We start from the raw sequence: 19,353 nt of genomic DNA, 5'->3' as shown, positions 1-19,353 counted from the left end.
CTAATTGAATTTGCAGTATTTGCAAATATTTTCTCCCATTGTACAGGTTAAATGGTTGTAAAACATACAGGTGAAATACCCTCAAATATTTCCCCCCATTCTACAGGTTGTCTCTTCACTCTGCTGACTGTTACCTTTGTTGTGTAGAAGCTTTTTATTAGGTTGGTGCAAAAGTAAGGTTTTGCTGTTTAAAAGAAAAAAAAAAAAGGCAAAAACCACAATTACTTTTGCACCAACCTAATAGTTCAATATAGCTCCATTTGTCTTTTTTGTTTTGTTGTCTATGCTTTTAAGTCTTAGCCATAAGATTTTTTTTTTTTTTCAGACAGGGTTTCACCATGTTGGTCAGGCTGGTCTTGAACTCCCGACCTCAGGTGATCTGCCCGACTTAGCCTCCAAAGTGCTTGGATTACAGGCGTGAGCCACTGCGCCCAGCCAGCCATAAGATTTTTGACTAAAGTCTTCCCCTCATTTTCATCTAGTAGTTTTATAGTTTGATGTTTTACATTTAAGTCTTTAATCCACTATGAGTTTTTTATTATATGATTGACAGTAGTCTAGTTTCATTCTTCTGCAGAGATATCCAGTTTTCCCAGCACTATTTATTAAAGAGGACATCCATTCCCCCATGTATGTTCTTGGTACCTCTGTCAAATTTAGTTAACTATAAATACATGGATTTACCTCTGCAATCTTCTAAAATCTTTACAGGTTTCTATATAGGACTCTAGTCTACTTAAGTGTGGCTACTTTTTAAGAGTTCAAATGGGCCGGGCGCGGTGGCTCAAGCCTGTAATCCCAGCACTTTGGGAGGCCGAGGCGGGTGGATCACGAGGTCAAGAGATTGAGACCATCCTGGTCAACATGGTGAAACCCCGTCTCTACTAAAAATACAAAAAATTAGCTGGGCATAGTGGTGCGTGCCTGTAATCCCAGCTACTCAGGAGGCTGAGGCAGGAGAATTGCCTGAACCCAGGAGACAGAGGTTGCGGTGAGCCGAGATCGCGCCATTGCACTCCAGCCTGGGTAACAAGAGCGAAACTCCGTCTCAAAAAAAAAAAGAGTTCAAATGTATATCCAATGTCCCAGTAGCATTTCTTGAAAAGTTGACTCCCTCCCCATTCTGCAGAACCATGCTCACAAATCAAGTGTCTACAGATGTACAGATCTGTCTGGGGCTCTCTGTTCTGTTCCACAGATCTACCGATTAATTTAGTGTTAGAAGTCAAGACATATGATAGAGTTCTCCAACCCTGTTCTTCTTCTAAAGTGTGTTATCTACTTGATCCTATGCATGTTTATAAAAATTACAGATTCAGCTTCAAGGTATACACAGACACAACCTGTTTGATCTTGATTGGGACTGTACTATAGCTTGAAATCAACTTGGGGATACATTTACATCTTTACAATATTGTGGTTTCTAAACAATGATTACGATTTCTATTTACTTGGGTCTTCTTTAATATCTCTCAATAAAAGTTTACAATGTTCTCTGTAATGGTCATGTACACACATACTCTACTAGGTTTATTCCCAGATACTGATTCTAAGTACCTTTAGTATCATCCTTTAAACTGCTGCCAGAGTTGGATTTCTGAAACTAAAATCTTATTTGGTTTCATTGTTTAAAACATACTAATATCTCTTTCTTCCTACTTAGATAATCAAGTCTGAATTCCTCACCCCTTACCATGACACATTTGACCATAACTTATTTTTCTAGTCTCACTCTCTTATATGTATTCTACCTTCAAGATACTCCAAACATTACCAGCTGATTCCCTCTTTCATGCCTCTTGTACATGCCAGTCCCTCCAACTGGAATGATTTCCTTATCTGTCTCCTGCCGATTTCTATTAATCTTTCAAGATTAGACAAATGATGCCTTCCTAAGGCTTCCCGGTTTCCCTAAGAAGAATCAGCAGTCCCTTTCCTTCAGCTGGATTTTCAAAGACAGGTAATACGTAAACATAGAGCTAGAGTGGAATAGCATTTAAAGTAGAAGAAAAGAGTATAAACAAAGGCACTGGAGCAAAAGAATGTAAGGGATTCAATTTTGCTAAAGTATGAAAGGAAGTAGTAAGAAATAATACTGGTAAGATACACTGTTATCAAAGCACATAGTGATTTTCAGAGGGTTCCATACACAGATTTCCTAAGTTAATAAAGAGAGAGAAACAAAAGGATTTTAGATATGGTCAAACGTGTACTTTAGGAAGATTAATCTTACTGTGTTATATAAGACAAACTGATAGAGGGCAGGAGGAGGACTGAAATCTTGGAGACTAGATAGGAAACTTAGTACAGTCCAAATAAGACACAATGAAAACTGAATTAAGGAAAGAGTAAAGGAGATGAAGAGGAAGCCATAAATTAGACACCAAATAGGAAAAACTTACAGAATCTGGGAACTAAAAAGATGTGTAAGGCAGGGCATGGTGGCTCACACCCGTAATCACAGCACTTTGGGAGTCTTAGGCAGGTGGATTACTTGAACTCAGGAGTTCAAGACCAGCCTGAGCAACATGGCAAAACACTATCTCTACTAAAAATACAAAAATTAGCCAGGCATGGCGGTGCAGACCTGTAGTCCTAAGGAGGCTGAGGTGGGAGGACTGCCTGAGCCCGAGAAGCAGAAGTTGCAGTGAGCTAAGATCACGCCACTACACTCCAGCCTGGGTGACAGAGAGAGACTTCATCTCCAAAAAAAAAAAAAAAAAAAATTTGTGTAGTGAGAACATGGGAGAGAAAATCCAAGAGTTAATGGTAAAATTGCAAATGACTGAAATGACTGTAATACCATTAACAGAATTACATTTTGGTTCTGAAAAGATGACAGGAGATCAGGCGGTGATGTCTGACTGGATATTAGAAAAGTACAACTAAAGGTCAGACTACATTTAGAAACATTTACATATAGCTAAAAATTAAAATAATAGATTTTGTGGAAACTGGCAAGAAGAAAATTAAGGACAGAGCTTCGAAAACACCTATATTTAGGTGTATAGAGATAAGGGATGATTGTGTAGGATGGAAATGCAGTGATAGGACTGGAACAGTTAAGAGAATAGTATGTATTAATGAATCCCAAAGGCAAAGAATTTGTAAAGGAAAGAATGCTGCAGAGGAGGTCAAGAAGACTGAGGAGTGAGAAAATGTCTCTGTTAACAATGAGATCACTGGCTGGACACAGAGGCTCACTCATGCCTGTAATCCCAGCACTTTGGGAGGCTCAGGAGGATGGATCACCTGAGGTCAGGAGTTCAATACCAGCCAGGTGAATGTGGTAAAACCCCATCTCTACTAAAACCACAAAAAATTAACTGGGTGTGGTTGCGGGCACCAGTAATCCCAGCTACTTGGGAGGCTGAGACAGGAAAACTGCTTGAACCCAAGAGGTAGAGGCTGCAGTGAGCCAAAAATCACACCACAGCACTTCAGCTCAGGTAACAGAGCAAAACTCCATCACAGAAAAAAAAGAAATCTAATTACTGATAACCAGCAGGTAGAACAGTAATTAAGGAACAGTTTATAAAACAGAATGGAGGCATGTGAGGGGGGTTGTAAGAAGATTCTTTGGAAAATTTCAGACTACCATTTATTTAATTGAATCATTTTTTATATTTTTATTTTTTAATACATATACTTTTTTTTTTCTTTTTTTTTTTTGAGATGGAGTCTCAATCTGTTGCCTAGGCTGGAGTGCAATGGCATAATCTCAGCTCACTGAAACCTCTGCTTCACAGGGTCAAGTGCTTCTTCTACCTTAGCCTCCTCAAGTAGCTGAGATTACAGGCATGCGCCACCATCCCTGGCTAATCTTTGTATTTTTAGTAGAAACGGGGTTTCAACATGCTGGCCAGGCTGGTCTCGAACTCCTGACCTCATGATCTGCCCACCTTGGCCTCCCAAAGTGCTGAGATTTCAGGTGTGAGCCACCGTGCCCGGACTATACATGCACTTATAATGTATATACTATATTAGTGGTTAGAGAAGATGATATATCTGGATTTCTGTTGACCTTGTTGCTATTTAGACAAACTATAATATAAATACTTCATCCAAAGGTGACAGCTGAAATTAGGTGCTCGAGTATTACAACAAAAAAATGCTTTCTGAAACATCATCTTTAGGAAATACTAACTTCAATCTCTAATAGTAAAAATATAATAATGTCTTCAGTATCCCAGCAGATTGTGCCTTGGCCACAGATTTTTTATCTGTCATAATAAACATTAATATTTGAAAAACAGAGCAAATATAAGCTTTCTGACACATCTTAATTTCCTTTACAACAGTACTAATAGAAATGAGGCAATCTACTAACTGCAAAATGGTTTTACTAATTACAAAGTTACTCTGAAATTTGAAAAAAAAGAACCTAAATTATTTTTCTAAAATACTAATTAAAAATTCAAAACAAGTGAAAAACAATGATATTTAAAGCGGAAATGTTTCTACAATCTCAGGTGTACATGCCATGCCAGTTTTACAGACAACAATTCAACTTTAAATAAAATCCATGTACAGAAGTACCATGAAATGAAATTTGTTCAGAATGACATTAAGATTAACTCAAGTTAACTAAAAGCCAATTATACAAAGTTTACTTACCTAAATTACTACTACAAGTGATCCAAAAATTAGGTTTTAAAGATATTTATAGGCTTTAAAATACAAAATAAGAAAGGACACAATAGAACTGAAAGATGAAGAAAAAATCAACTGTTTTTACACTAAGTCAAACGCCAACAGAGCTAGTCTTTTTGAGATACTTAATGAGACATTTCAAATACCACAACTATTCATATACTGTATGCTGAACACACTCATTCACATATGCTAAAAATACTATCTCTACTTTTCTTATATTTAAATTTAAAAAAATAAATTTATAAATATATTGACTAATATTATTTTCTGTCATGAGGACATACGGCTAGAAGTGACTGCTTAAATAGTCAGAACTCAGAATGGACAGAGTAAGGTCAATCTACCTCTAAATGCAGAAATAAGAGCCTTGGAGTTCACCAGAGGCTATACTATATAAACTATTTTTCTAAATTAATTTGAAAATGCTGATTCTTTTCAGCTTATTCTCTTATAATGATTCTTTAAATTGACTTACCAAGATTTACATCTGGTAGTATTTTATCATGAAACTGTGTTTCCCCACCATTAGGGGAAAGAAAGTCTGCCAGAAGTTGACTATTACTCAGTTCTGGATGCTGCAGAAGTTTCTTGAATGAACAAAAAAAAGAGGGGGGGAAACAATTTAGATATCTAGAAGAGTAATCAAAACTGTATTTATATGTTTTTTTGATTTTATTTTTATCCCCCAAAGCTACTTTATATTTAAAATAATAACAAAGCAATTGCATTTTTAGAAAGAAGAGTATAGGATAGTAGGTAAGACCTTGGCCTTTACAGTCAGACATGAATGAGTTTGAATTCTGATTCTTCCACATGCTAGCTAAGTGACACCAGAAAAGTTCCTAAATTGCCCAAGAGTCAGTTTCCTCACCTATAAAATAAGAATAATGACACTACCAACTTTATAGTGTTGTTATATAAAGCATTTAGTACAGTATTGGACACACAGGAAGTAAAACTAAACATAAGCTACTATTATTTCCCAGTTCTCAACTATAAAAAGAGTACAATAGCATGATACAACTTTCTTAATAATTTTTAAAAGTCAGCATAAAGGGTTTTGCAGAAAACTAGATGTGGAAATGTGAAATAACTTAAAAAATCTGTTGTTTGTTCTTCCTGCAACACTATTTTCTAATAAGATAAAATCGGCCAGGTGCAGTGGCTCATGCCTGTAATCTTATCACTTTAGAGGCCGAGGTGGGTGGATCACCTGAGGTTGGGAGTTCGAGACCAACCTGATCAACATGGCAAAATCCCGTCTCTACTAAAAATACAAAAATTAGCCGGTGGTGATGGCCTGTAATCCCAGCTACCTGGGAGGCTGAGGAAGGAGAATCGCTTGAACTTGGGAGGTGGAAGTTGCAGTGAGTCAAGATCATGCTGTACTCCAGCCTGGATGACAACAGCGAAATTCCACCTCCAAAAAAAAAAAAAAAAGACTTAAAAGCCAAAATTAACCCAGTCTTAACCTAATAGTTTTCTAACTATGAAACACTAACAAAACATAAATAGAAATCTACATTTAAAAACCAGTACAGCAACCTCTAATTTAAATCCACATTAACAGAAAATATTTCTTATACAGTGAAGTACTCTAGTTCGTAGAAATAATTAGCTGGTTCAAATAATGGGTTAACAGTATCAACAAAGACATAGCTTTATGTTTTATCCAAACATCCCTGCAGTAGTTAATTATTATTTCATATTTCAATTTTCACATCACCAAAAAAATGTATATAGAAAATATAGATCTATTTTTTCAACTTGGCGTTGAAAGCATTCAACAGTTCAGAGAGAGGAAATAAAGTGTAAATAATCCTTTACACTGCTGAGTATTTTTAATTTAAAAGTATTTCTTTTTTGGTAGGAAGCATTCAAATTTGACTGAATCAACAATTTTTTAAACATAAAAAATTCCATGCCCAAATAAAATATTTTTTAAACAAATATAAGTATCCTCTCTTATAAGCACTTGATAAAGAAAGACGGTTATTAATCTTGGAGAGCCTGATGTCTCAAGTAACTTTTACACTGACTGTATCAGGTATTGAAATAACATACCAATTATATTTGAATGTAATGTTATGTGCACATATAACACTATGAAAAAAATGGAATTCAATTCCATGTAGCAAATAGTAGAGTTGCTCCCAGGAAATTGGAAAAACATCTATGAACCCAAAAGAAAAGGTACTCCAAAGTTCAGAATACGCTAAACACAAAATCAAACAGAAAACAGAACAAACAATAACAAATATTCTAAGAATACTATCCAGTGTTCTTCAAATGCATCTAATCTTTTACACCAAATGTTTCTTTTTTAATGTCCTATACAAAGTTTTAATCGGCCTAAAACTAAAGATTTTTCTGGACTGGGTGCAGTGCTTCATGCCTGTAATCCCAGCACTTTGGGAGGCCAAGGAAGGTGGACCATGAGGTCAGCAGTTCGAGACCAGCCTGGCCAACATGATGAAACTCCGTCTCTACTAAAAATACAAAAATTAGCCAGGCGTGGTGGTGTATGCCTGTAATCCCAGCTACTAGGGAGGCTGAGGCAGAAGAATCACTTGAAACCAGGAGGTGGAGGTTGCAGTGAGCCTAGATCATGCCACAGCACTCTAGCCTGGATGACAGAGTGAGACTTAGTCAAAAAAAAAAAAAAAAAAAAATTTCTTCTCCTAAGAAAATATCTTATATTTTATTCCATTTTGGCAGGGACGCGGACGGGGGAGAGAAGGTAGATGGAAGTAATATACTCTTGACAAAAATTCATTCTAAAATTCACATGGAAATTTTTTAAACTTAAAATCCACATGGACAGATATTTATAGAGCAAAGCACAAATGTACAAGAGAAAAAGAGACAAATTAGAGAATGCTATAATTAGCAACTTTTGGAATTAATATAGTTGACGTTCTACCTGTAGATATTCCTGGAACTCTTCCCTCTTTGACTTTAAGAATTCATAATTTTTGGGGCCAATAATCCTCTTAGAAGGAAGCTGGGCATCAGGAAATGTACCTGAAATTAGTACATATTAAAGTTATTGCTGTGTTCTGCTATTATTTTTAAAACCTTAAAATAGGTTTTAACATTTACTACGGCACTTTCAGATTAACAACACTGCCTTGTAGAGATGTGACATTATTCTTTGAATAACCTTCACAAAATCAGAGAACTTCAAGTCAAAAGTCCAGACGAAAGAACTTGAGTCTACTGATTAACAAATATCACTCATAACAACCACGGTTTGACATAGATTTTTTTAGCTTTCTATACTAGTAAAACAGCTTCAAAAATTATTATGAGATTGTTTTGAAATTGGTGAGATATATTAGATAAAACCTTAATAAAGAAGTAACTAATTTCTCATACGGAAAAAAAGAATAGCATTTTGTAAATGCTACATAAATAGTTTAAAATCAAAACGTAAGCCGGGTGCAGTGGCTCACACCTATAATCTCAGCACTTTGGGAGGCCAGGGTGAGCAGATCACTTGAGGTTAGGCGTTTGAGACCAAAATGATGAAACCCCATCTCCACTAAAAATACAAAAAAATTAGCCAGGCATGGTGGCATATGTTTGTAATCCCAGCTACTTAGGAGGCTAAGGTGGGACAATCACTGGAACCTTGGAGGCAGAGATTGCTGTGAGCCGAGATCACACCACTGCACTCCAGCCTGGGTGACAGAGCAAAACGCCATCTCAAACAAAAAAAAAAAGAAAGAAAAAAAAATGTAAAAACTATGAATGTATTTTCTCAGATAGGACTGGCTTTAGAAATTTTAGTATCAAAAAAGTATAAACAAAAAAAGTTTTCAAAGAAAACTCTCAGCCTTAAACAAAAAAAGTTTTAAGAGAAAGAATAAGGATGGTACTGTACCAGATTGGTAGAGAGAAAAGAAAAACCATTTCGATACACATACAAACTCAAAATCCAGGCACAAACACAGAGTGGGACCTTTATTTTTCTATAATAATCATCCTTATCACAGGCTTTGTTCTTATAGCAGGGAAAGGAATGTTCCTTACTCTTCTCAATTCAAAATCAACCTGAATTTGGATCAGGAGACACTCTACAGAGCTTTTCTAAAATAAAAAGATTTAGAACACACAGGTAAAACTCACCAAGCTACAAACAAACAAAAAGCTGGAAATTGTTTATAACTATATCCCTGATATTAACCAAAATAAATAAATTGATGAGACAGGAAGAACAAAAAAGAATAAATAGAAAACCCTTTCTAAAATACAGTTTTAAAATACTATTTTTAAATTTTTATTATTAAAAAAGCATAAAAGTGCATTGCAAGAACTTTAAATACAGAGATAAGTAAAAATAAAAAGATAAACAGTACACTTCTGTTATCAATAAAAGTGTACATAGTGCCACTGTTGTATTTCTTTGGTATAATTATTTAAAATAAATTAATCTGGTATCATAGCTTTAAAGAATAGTAATGCTGAAATGCAATGTTTTATCCAAAAAGAATAACATACCATGAAATTCTGTTAATTTTGATTCAAGTACATAGAATTCAAGATATCTTCTATAGACAGACCAGTGTTCAGGCTCATGTCCAACTGTAAATTGAGTAAACACACAGTGAGTAACAAATGATTTAACACCCTAAAAGAATACCATATTTAAAACATTAAGAATACAAAGCTGGCTGGGCACAGTGACTCATGCCTATAATTCCAGAACTTCGGGAGACTGAGGTGGGTGGATCATCTGAGGTCAGGAATTCGAGACCAGCCTGGCCAAAGTGGTGAAACCCTGCCTCTATTAAAAATATACAAATTAGCCCGGCATGGTGTTGGGCGTCTGTAGTCCCAGCTACTCAGGAGCCTCAGGCAGGAGAATCGCTTGAACCTGGGAGGCAGAGGTTGCAGTGAGCCAAGATTGCATCATTGCACTCCACCCTGGGCAACAGAGTGAGACTCTGTCTCAAAAAAAAAAAAAGAATACAAAACTGGAAATTATTCCACAGTCATCATTTGTTATTTTTTGCATAACATTATTAACAAATTTTATCCCATATTTTAGTTACCTAGAAGTGACTAACAAATTTTATCTATTATGAAGTTATCTCAAGAAAATATACTTTTTCTGTATGGAATCAGAGCTGACAGAACTTTAAAATATCATGCAATTATAATTATTTTTAAAATGTCACCAAAATAATGTATTTCACAAAAAATTTTTTTACTGATTTTGGGTCTCTCAAATATTTACCATGTTGTCCTAATTTAACATAGTACAGAGCAGTACTATCCAATAGAAGTCTGCAATTATGAAGATGCTCCACAGATCTGCATTAAAACAGCAGCCACTAGCCACATGTTGTCACTGAGTACTTGAAATGCAGCTACTGCAACTAAAGAACTCAAATTTTAATACAATTTAATTTGATTTTAATTACCACATGCAGTTACTGGCTACCAAATTGGGCAGCACATAGTAATGGTTTCAAGAGTGAGTCTGGAATCAGACTGCCTACTCTAATCCCAGTTAACCCTGCCCCCATTTACTATGTGGTCTTAAACAAATAATACCACCCTACCTTACAATACTTAGATGTAGAATAAAAATAATTGTGTCTATTACATAACATAATCTACATAAAGTACTTTTGTACAGTGCATGGCACAGAGTACATACCTCATAAATGTTAATTGTTATTGTTAACATCTAACATCATGTGTTAGAGTATCAAGTCAATCAATACCACAACCATCCAAAACAATACTTCTATTTAGAAAAAACCAACCTGATCACAACATATAAAACAAATCCTAGTTTTCTTCTTCAACACTAGTCTTAAAAGATCCATAGGATATTCGTTACGTTTTTAATGCCGAAATTGTTATTTTGTTATCCATATAAAATCAGCATAGTAAATGATACACTTTTTTCTCCCTCATAGATCATGGTTTCTAAGTGCACATTACATTGACAGTAGAAGTCTGCAGCATTGTTGACAAACATTATCTTTAAAATACAAGCTTTTGGTCCAGCATAGTGGCTCACACCTGAAATCCCAGTACTTTGGGAGGCCACAGTGGGAAGACCGCTTTGAGCTCAAAAGTTCAAGACCAGCCTCAACAACACACTGAAACCCTGCCTCTACAAAAAAATTTTTTTAATTAGCTGTGTGTGGTAACATGCACCTATAGTCCCAGGTACTCAAGAGACTGAGTTGGGAGAATCACTTGAGCCCAGGAAGTTGAGGCTGTAGTAAGCCACAGTCATGCCACTGCACACCACCATAGGCAACAAAGCAAGATCCTCTCTCAAAAAGAAAAAAAATTAAATTAAAAAATAAAATACAAGTTTTAAGATCTTGGGGGTTTTATTTTTAAGTTACTGAGCCATAAATTACTATTATTTATGTTAAATAATTAACCTTTTAAAATAAAGCATAAAAATTAAAGGCAACTGTCATAAAGCAAAACCAAAAGTATATTCCAAACAAAACTAAGTTTGAAACAGTAATCAGACTCTATTATTGACAATGGTTTGGCTGTCCACCTGTCAGAATGCTGAGAGAACACCAACTACTAAGACTAAACAGCAACTCCAACAAAATCAGGCAGTATAGCCTAAGACCTGGACAGAATAAGATTCTGCCTGGTATTTAGTTATGACAGAAAAAATTATAACTAGCTACTCAGGGCATTCTTCCTTCCCAATTCCTGTGTCCCATGTTCTTGAAACAGAATCAGCTTTTGAAGAAAATCAGAAAACCTAATACTTTTTGAAAAATAAATAAGAATAATTAGCACTGATCTTCACACTACAACTTAGTTATCCTCTCAAAACCATTTTCTAACAGTCACTTTTTTTCCTTCTTTCCTCATAACTCCCTCTTTCTGAGCTCAACTTTATTTTCTGCTCATCATTCTCAAAATATACATGACTTTGTGCTTTTCCCTACACTGACTGACCCACTTCTTGGACAAAGTGCAAAGTGGTGACTGTTTTATTTTTTAATTTGATTTCTTTTTATGAAGTTACAAGTAGGACTTGAAAGTGGTGACTTTATCCTGCTACAGATGCTGTTAACCCTTATCTCTTCTACACTCTATACCTGAAATAACCAAAAGAAAAAATATGGCTAAACATGAAGAAAACTTGTAAAGTTTTAATCATACTTTCATCAGTTCTGTTTTTTTTTTTTTTTTTTTAAGACAGGGTTTCACTCTGTCTCCAAGGCTGGAGAGCAGTCACGAGATCTTGGCTCACTGTAACCTCTTCCTCCTGGGTTCAAGTGATATTCATGCCTCAACCTCCTGGGTAGCTGGAACTATAGCACATACTACCATGCATGGCTAATTTTTGTATTTTTAGTAGATACGGAGTTTCACCATGTTGGTCAGGCTGGTCTCAAACTCCTGACCTCAGGTAATCCACCCGCCTTGGCCTCTCAAAGTGCTGGGATTATAAGAGTGAGCCACCATGCCTGGCCATATTTTCATCAATTGTAATTAGCCCACAAAATGGGTGCGAGAAAATACTGCCTTAATTAAACAAATATAATACCTGATACAGTGCTGTATGGATTAATGATAATTAAGTAAGTATAATGGCTAATGATGGCAACAAAACCATTAAAAAAACATTACATTAAATGCCTGATGGACGGTCAGGTGTCTAGCAGGCTTCACTCAATAAATGTTGATTGAATGAGTTAGTTAACTGCTAACAAAGATAATCTGGGACAGCCTAAGCCTTCTTTCAATTTTCTGTTTTGGACACTCTCTTTTGGACATGCAGCTATATTTGTTAGACTGAAGTGGCAAAATGTTTATTGTACCTGAAAACAATACTCATTCATGGGCACCTTTTAAGAAAGGTGTTCAGAAAGCTTCCTACCTGCTCTTCTATCATTTCTTTCAACATCAATACAAAACACAGGAATTCTCTCTTTCTTCTCCTTCCTTTCAGAGGAGGGATCCTCAAAAAAGTCTACATATGGAATGCTAATTTTCCATGCAGCAAGGTTTCGGGGAGTATTAGGTGTGCTCACAGCCTCCACTGGAGAATCATCTTCCATTACAACAATACCTTCTTCAATCTGGAAAAAAATTAATGGGATGAATTTAATATTCCCAATACCTTTAGAATTATAGCATATGAGATACAAGTAAAAAGTATTATGCCCTTATCAACTGATAATTTTTTAAGACTCTGAAAGCTAGGTAATATTAAATTTTCTACTGAAAAAATAAAGACAAAAACTTAAAAACTAAGTTACTAGCATTAACTCTAAGTTGTGCTGTATCATCTGTGTATGAAAATATAATAGGCCAGGGACAGAGCCTATAATCCCAACACTTGCAGAGGCTGAGGTGGGAAAAATGCTTGACCCAGAAGTTTGAGACTAGCCTGAGAAACACAGCAAGACTTCGTTGCTACAAAATATTTGTGAAAATTTACTTGGGCATGGTGGTGCGGGTCTGTAGTCCCAGCTACTCAGGAGACTGAGGTGGGAGCATCACTTGAGTCCAGGAGGCTGAGATTGCAGTGAGCCAAGTTTGTGCCACTGTACTACATCCTGGGTGACAGAGGAAGACCCTGTCTCAAAAAAAAAAAAAAAAAAAAGGAAAATATAATAGAAGATAAAGAATAAATATCTTAGAGACTATGGAAGAAAATATGTAAAACACACAAATTCAGAAAACATTCAACCTTTGTGATAAGAAATAAAAATTAATGTACTGGTTTTTTCATTTTGAAAAGTAAAATTTTATAAATGACAACAGTCACTGACGGAGACTGCACAGATAAACTAGATCTGTGACACACTGCTGGTTACAAAGTATACCAGCACAACCCTTCTGGAAAGTGTTTTGGCAATATTTATCTATAAAGAGTCAAAAAATGATTTCAAACAAGTAATTCCATTTTTGAAAATTTATTGTAATAAAAATATTTACTTCAAAAAAATTTTTAACTATAAAAACGACCCAAGTAAAAACTGTAGCAGTAACGTAAAATTGGAAAAAAGGTCGGAATAAAACCAACCTCTACAGAATTAAAAGTTTTTCTGTTTCATCACTCTAAAACTAACATAAATGTTTAAATGCTAAATATTTTCAAATACCAAAAAAATAAAGTAACAATTATTTTAAAAAACAAAACTACATGTTCTAGAAATAGATACACAGGAAGAAGGAAACAACTGTTTTTTAAGTTGAAAGAGTCCATTTGAATCTGGCATATTATAAACATCGACTCACCTAGACATCTCTTATTCATGTTTAAAAGGACAAAATGTTATAAATAAAACGCATTCATCTTGAACACACCTTTTTAAAAGCAATGAGTCAAAGTTTGCAGCACTTAAGAGAATTCTGAGTAGCCTAGTCAGAGCGAACCACTAGTATGGAGGAATTTATTTCCAGATTTCTAACCCTACCTTCACTCTCAGTTCTTTCCTCTCAACCCTGGTACCCACCTCTCTTCTAAGAAAATTCCTTTCCTCCCCCACAAACTTCCTTTCCTTTTTTCTGTCCTCATCCTAAATTGGCTTTCCATAATCTCTAATAAGATTCTTACTGATCTTAGGAAGACTTTTTTTTTTTTTTTGCGACGGAGTTTCACTCGTTACCCAGGTTGGAGTGCAATGGCGTGATCTCGGCTCACAGCAGCCTCCACCTCCTGGGTTCAGGCAATTCTCCTGCCTCAGCCTCCTCAGTAGCTGGGATTACAGGCACGCGCCACCATGCCCAGCTAATTGTTTGCATTTTTAGTAGAGACGGGGTTTCACCATGTTGACCAGGATGGTCTCGATCTCTTGACCTCGTGATCCACCCGCCTCGGCCTCCCAAAGTGCTGGGATTACAGGCTTGAGCCACCGTGCCCGGCCTGGAAGACTTCTTAATGCTCTGTTGAAAACAACTTGAAGACCTTAAGAAACAAAACTATAAAAATAGATGACAGATGTTGGGGTTTGCCTTTTAAGAGGCAAGATTATCTCCTTATAATCTTGGAAGAAACACAGAGAGATAGATGTATGATGGAAACACCCAACGTTTAATACTTGAGGTTTAAGGTAGCATCTTCCATGGTTACTACAAATATATTTTTGTTAATGGATCTGGCTTCTGAGGAGAAGAGAAAGTGAATCATACAATGACGGAGAATTAGTTGAAAATGCTGACTAAAAGCCAGAAGAAAAAAAAGACATTCTTCAATTAAAAGAAGCTCCTCAGAATCAAATCAAAGAAACAAAATGGGAGAACAAAATTCTTAGCAATGAAAAAGGACAAAGTTTAATAATTTATTACTGTTACTACTTAAATGGTATTTTTATCAACAAAGTCTAAAGAAAAATCTCTAGGGAAATATTTCTCTAATAACTTTCAGGGCATCCTTTAACGCTGTTTGAAAATAAGTAAATATTGTAAGCAAAATGTTAATAAGGGAAAACCAAGTACTTTAAACACTTTTCATTTCCAAATAGCTGTTCTTTCTACGAAGAGGATGGTGATTATGGAAGGTGGAGATAAAAGATTAAATGTCCTTCTATTTCCTTAAGAAATGTTAGTATTTCTGATTATTCTTTCCCTATACAGAGATAATTCCCAAGTTATCTCTGTATATATCTTTGTATAATATGTACAGGCATATTATATTTTGTAACTATATTTGTAAGCCATATTTCTGAACTTAAGACAGAAATGCATTTTCTGATACATCAACCCATTTTTTGTTGTTGAGACAGGGTCTCACTAGGTTGCCAGGCTCACTGCAACCTCCTCCTGGGCTCAAGTGATCCTCCTTTATCACTCTCCTGAGTAGCTGGGACTATGGGAACCCACTACCACACCGAGCTAATTTTTGTGTTTATACAGACAGCATTTCACCATGTTGGCCAGACTGGTCTCAGACTCCTGAGCTCAAGTGATCCTCCCGCCTCAGCCTCCCAAAATGCTGGGATTACCAGTGTGAGCCATCAAACCCAGCCCCAACCCAATCTTATATAACAGGCTATCAGAATTGATGTGCTTACAGGACTTACTCTATGTGCAAGGCACTGTTCTCAGTGCTTCATATATATTACTTGGTTAATACTTCTTACAACATCTCTATGTAAGATAAATAGTATTATCTCCATTTCAAGGTGACAAAACAAAATCACAATAAAATTAACCAACATACCCAAGATCACTGAGCAAGTAGGCACTGCTGCCAAATGATACAACAAGGGTTCTGAAAGACATCTTCTACATGTCTAATAAGACATCCTAAATGTCTCCAATTTAGGATCACAAACCACTTTATTCCTGGCAGTGAAACTTGCAACTTCTCTTTTCCCTCAACTTCCTAAACAAGACAAAGCGGATTCCCCTAGTACCCACAGCTTGGAACTAGCACAGTGTCTTCTAAATCCTAAGTGGCATCATCTTAGTCTGGGTCAGCACCTTACTGTCCCTGTATTTTCCTTTGATAGTATTAAACATAGTTTGCCTGCTTCTCCAACTTTCTGTTACTACTGTCTTTACTCCCAATCAAGAATTTCCTTCTTCCTTGGGTCACTACAAAACAGAGCAAACTCTCTCAGCTTTTTAAAGATATCCTCCTATTACTGAAGCTGAAATACAGCCTGTGTATCAAGCAATTGGGAAGGCAAAATACAACTTCCTCCATAAAAAATATGTTTTAAAAGTTCAGGATAACACGAGTAAATACTTTTGTTACAATATCAAATGGGGAGAAAGGATAGCAAACTATATTTATAATGTAGTCTAGTGAAAAGGAAAAGGTTTTTATGTTTGGGGGATTTTTTTTCTTTTTTTAAGAAAATCACCAAACTATTAATAGAAGTGGTCACTGGGTGGTAAGATTATGGGTGTAAGTGGCATTTAAATTTTTTCCCACTGTTCTATATTATTAGAAAACTGGCTGGGCGCAGTGGCTCACACCTGTAATCCCAGCACTCTGGGAGGTCGAGGCAGGCAGATCACGAGGTCAAGAGATCGAGACCATACTGGCCAACATAGTGAAACCCCATCTCTACTAAAATATAAAAATTAGCTGGGCATGGTGGCGTGTCTGTAGTCCCAGCTACTCGTGAAGCTGAGACAGGAGAATCGCTTGAACCCGGGAAGTGGAGGTTGCAGTTAGCCGAGATCACGCCACTGTACTCCAGCCTGGCGCCTGGCAACAGAGCAAGACTCTGTCTCAAAAAAAAAAAAAAAAAAGAAAAAAAGAAAACTGATAATATGCTTAAAATTAGAAAGCATAAACATTATTTTGAAAAAGACTTTCTCTACTTTCTTCTACCCACACACTTTTTTCTTTTTCTTTTCTTTTTTTTTTTTTTTTTGAGACAGGCTTTCACTCTGTTAACCAGGCTGAAGTGCAGTGACACAAACCCAGTTCACTGTAGCCCTGACCTCCTGAGGTGAGGTGATCATCCCAAGTAATTAGGACTACAGCTGTGTACCATCATGCTCAGCTTATTTTTTTTTTAGTTTTTTGTAAAGACAGGGTATCACCATGTTGCTCAAGCTGGTCTTGAACTCCTTGGCTCAAGCAATCCTCCTGCCTCAGCTTCCCAAAGTGCTCAGATTACAGATGTGAGCCACCAAACCCTGAACAAAAATACTACCCACACTTATAGGGAAAAATAAAGGCATAAAAAAATGCTGTATTTGGATTAATAAAAAAGGTCTTATAAATAAGATTTTCTTCCATTTAAATTATTATGAAGAATCAGTTACCCTTAGTAATTTATCAAGGCAATGGGACAAAGGTCAAAAGGATGGGGTAAAGAAACGGGTTTACTCCTGTCTCCCCACCTTTCCTCCTTCTTGGTCATAATCAGTCCAATCAGGACTAAACATCCCTTTTAGACCTGAGTTAGTGAATTTCTTAAGGCTGAGGTCTACATGTAATCATTTCTTCATCCCCAGTGCCCAGGGTCATTAAAAGGCAAATGAGAATCCAAGATCTGTATTCAATAAAAATTAAAAGTACAAACGAGACAATACTTGCCTTTATGGGACTACGTGATAGGAAAAACAATCATAAACACATAACTTCAAATACATTATGGTACAAGCTTTAACATATGATATGATAGAGACATAAAAGGATAAAATGCTCAGTTCAACTCCGGGATTCACATAAAGGTTTATGGGGAACACCAGCATTCTGAAGGATGCATACAAATTTTCCAGGTCAATAAATGAAGGAAGGGCATTTTAAGCAGGACAAAAATACAGAGAAATAAAATAGCATGGTAAGTAAAATGTACATGTAAGTTAACTAGAAATCTTATTAAAATGCAAATTGATTCAGTAAGTCTAGGATAGGGCCTGAGATTCTGTATTTACACAAGCTCCCAGGTAATGCCAATGCTGCTTGTCCACAGATCACAGTTTAAGTAGCAAGGAATTAGAGTATCTATTAACAGCTCTGTATACCTGGAACATACGACTGGAAAAAGTTAACATCAGAATTTGAAGCTTAACCAAAAGATGGTAAACTGTTTGACTACTAGAAATACCTCAGCTTAACAGAAACCATTCTGCCTTAATAAGCAGTAACACAGTTCTCAGAAATTTTAAAAATTAGATTCACATCATGAAACTATCATAACTAACGAAGGAATGAGAAATACAAAGGAAGTCTGAAGTAAGAAGATAGAGGGAAAGTATTAGACAGAACACAGATTCCCCAAAAACAAAAGAAAACAATGAGTATATCTAATTTTTTTATGTTATAGTAAGTCTAAAGTTGTACACAAATCAAATTGATACATTTTTACTTACAAAATCATCTTCACCTTCAGCTAAACCATAATTAGGCAACATAGCTCCCTCCATTGTGGTGCTTTTGAATACTCCTTTAATTTTGCTACCTATTCTGCTGATTCCAAATGATTCTCCCCTTTTCTGTGTGTTCCTGAATATTAAACAAAAATGTATCAAGTACATAGCAAATCATCACAACAGTCTAGTTTATTGTAAACCACTATTTTAAAAAAAGAAAAACAGTTTTTAAAATGTAAACTAAAGGTATAGCTAACATTAAGTTCTGGAGTTTTCATCCATGGATTAAGTATCAACATCTCAGAAGCGAAAAATGACACAGTATTTAAGGTTTAAATTTCATAGATGAATAAATGGGACAATATATATATTTATAAACACTCAAAATTTACCTAGTATTAACTTCAAAATATTAACGGGATTAAAATTTTTAAAACATGACAGCCCCCTAGTGGAATATAGTTCTTATTGCGATATTTTGAAATAGAAAAATGCCTAAGATCTGTTCAAAACCGAAAACATCCCTTTAGAGTAACTGTACTAAAATAATGCAACAGAAAAAAACATTAAGATACTACTTTCTCAGTGCTTCATTTTCAAATGGAACTTTAAAAAAAAACTGTCTATGACTGACAAACGTTCAAGCAAAATTCAACTTTATAAGCATACAAATACTCAAAAAAGGCATGAGGTACAAAACGGATCTTAAATTATTTAACTTCAAAGTAAGAAAAAGAATAGTGCCAAAGAGAAAGGTTAGCAATGAGAATAGGGATAAAAGCAAATGTAGCCCTAGGAAGCAGTCTGCTCTGCCATAAATATTAAATGTTAGTTTTGCAATTTTTTTAAAGCTGAATTTCTGAAAGCAGAAATAGTTGGAAAGCAACAAAATAAATAAGCTAAAAG

The 19,353-nt window shown here is 35.7% G+C and overlaps 1 protein-coding gene across 5 annotated transcripts in view; it reads right to left on the bottom strand.

Moving 5' to 3' along the window:
• SNX14 (sorting nexin 14) overlaps nucleotides 1–19,353 on the bottom strand; it is a 99,775-nt gene that overhangs the window by 22,456 nt on the left and 57,966 nt on the right. For all 5 annotated transcript variants that reach the window (XM_039467664.2, XM_039467666.2, XM_003922959.4 and 2 more), the window contains 5 exons: nucleotides 18,448–18,580; nucleotides 12,539–12,740; nucleotides 9,160–9,243; nucleotides 7,580–7,680; nucleotides 5,132–5,243 (listed from right to left, as the gene is read on the bottom strand). In XM_039467664.2, the coding sequence (XP_039323598.1) occupies nucleotides 5,132–5,243; nucleotides 7,580–7,680; nucleotides 9,160–9,243; nucleotides 12,539–12,740; nucleotides 18,448–18,580 (632 nt within the window). The remainder of the gene's footprint in view (nucleotides 1–5,131; nucleotides 5,244–7,579; nucleotides 7,681–9,159; nucleotides 9,244–12,538; nucleotides 12,741–18,447; nucleotides 18,581–19,353) is intronic.

Source organism: Saimiri boliviensis, chromosome 4 (genome assembly GCF_048565385.1).
Source record: "Saimiri boliviensis isolate mSaiBol1 chromosome 4, mSaiBol1.pri, whole genome shotgun sequence".
In the NCBI taxonomy this organism is placed as follows: Eukaryota; Metazoa; Chordata; class Mammalia; order Primates; family Cebidae; genus Saimiri; species Saimiri boliviensis.
Note: the sequence above shows the minus strand (reverse complement) of the source record. Positions and strands in the feature narration are given on the sequence as shown.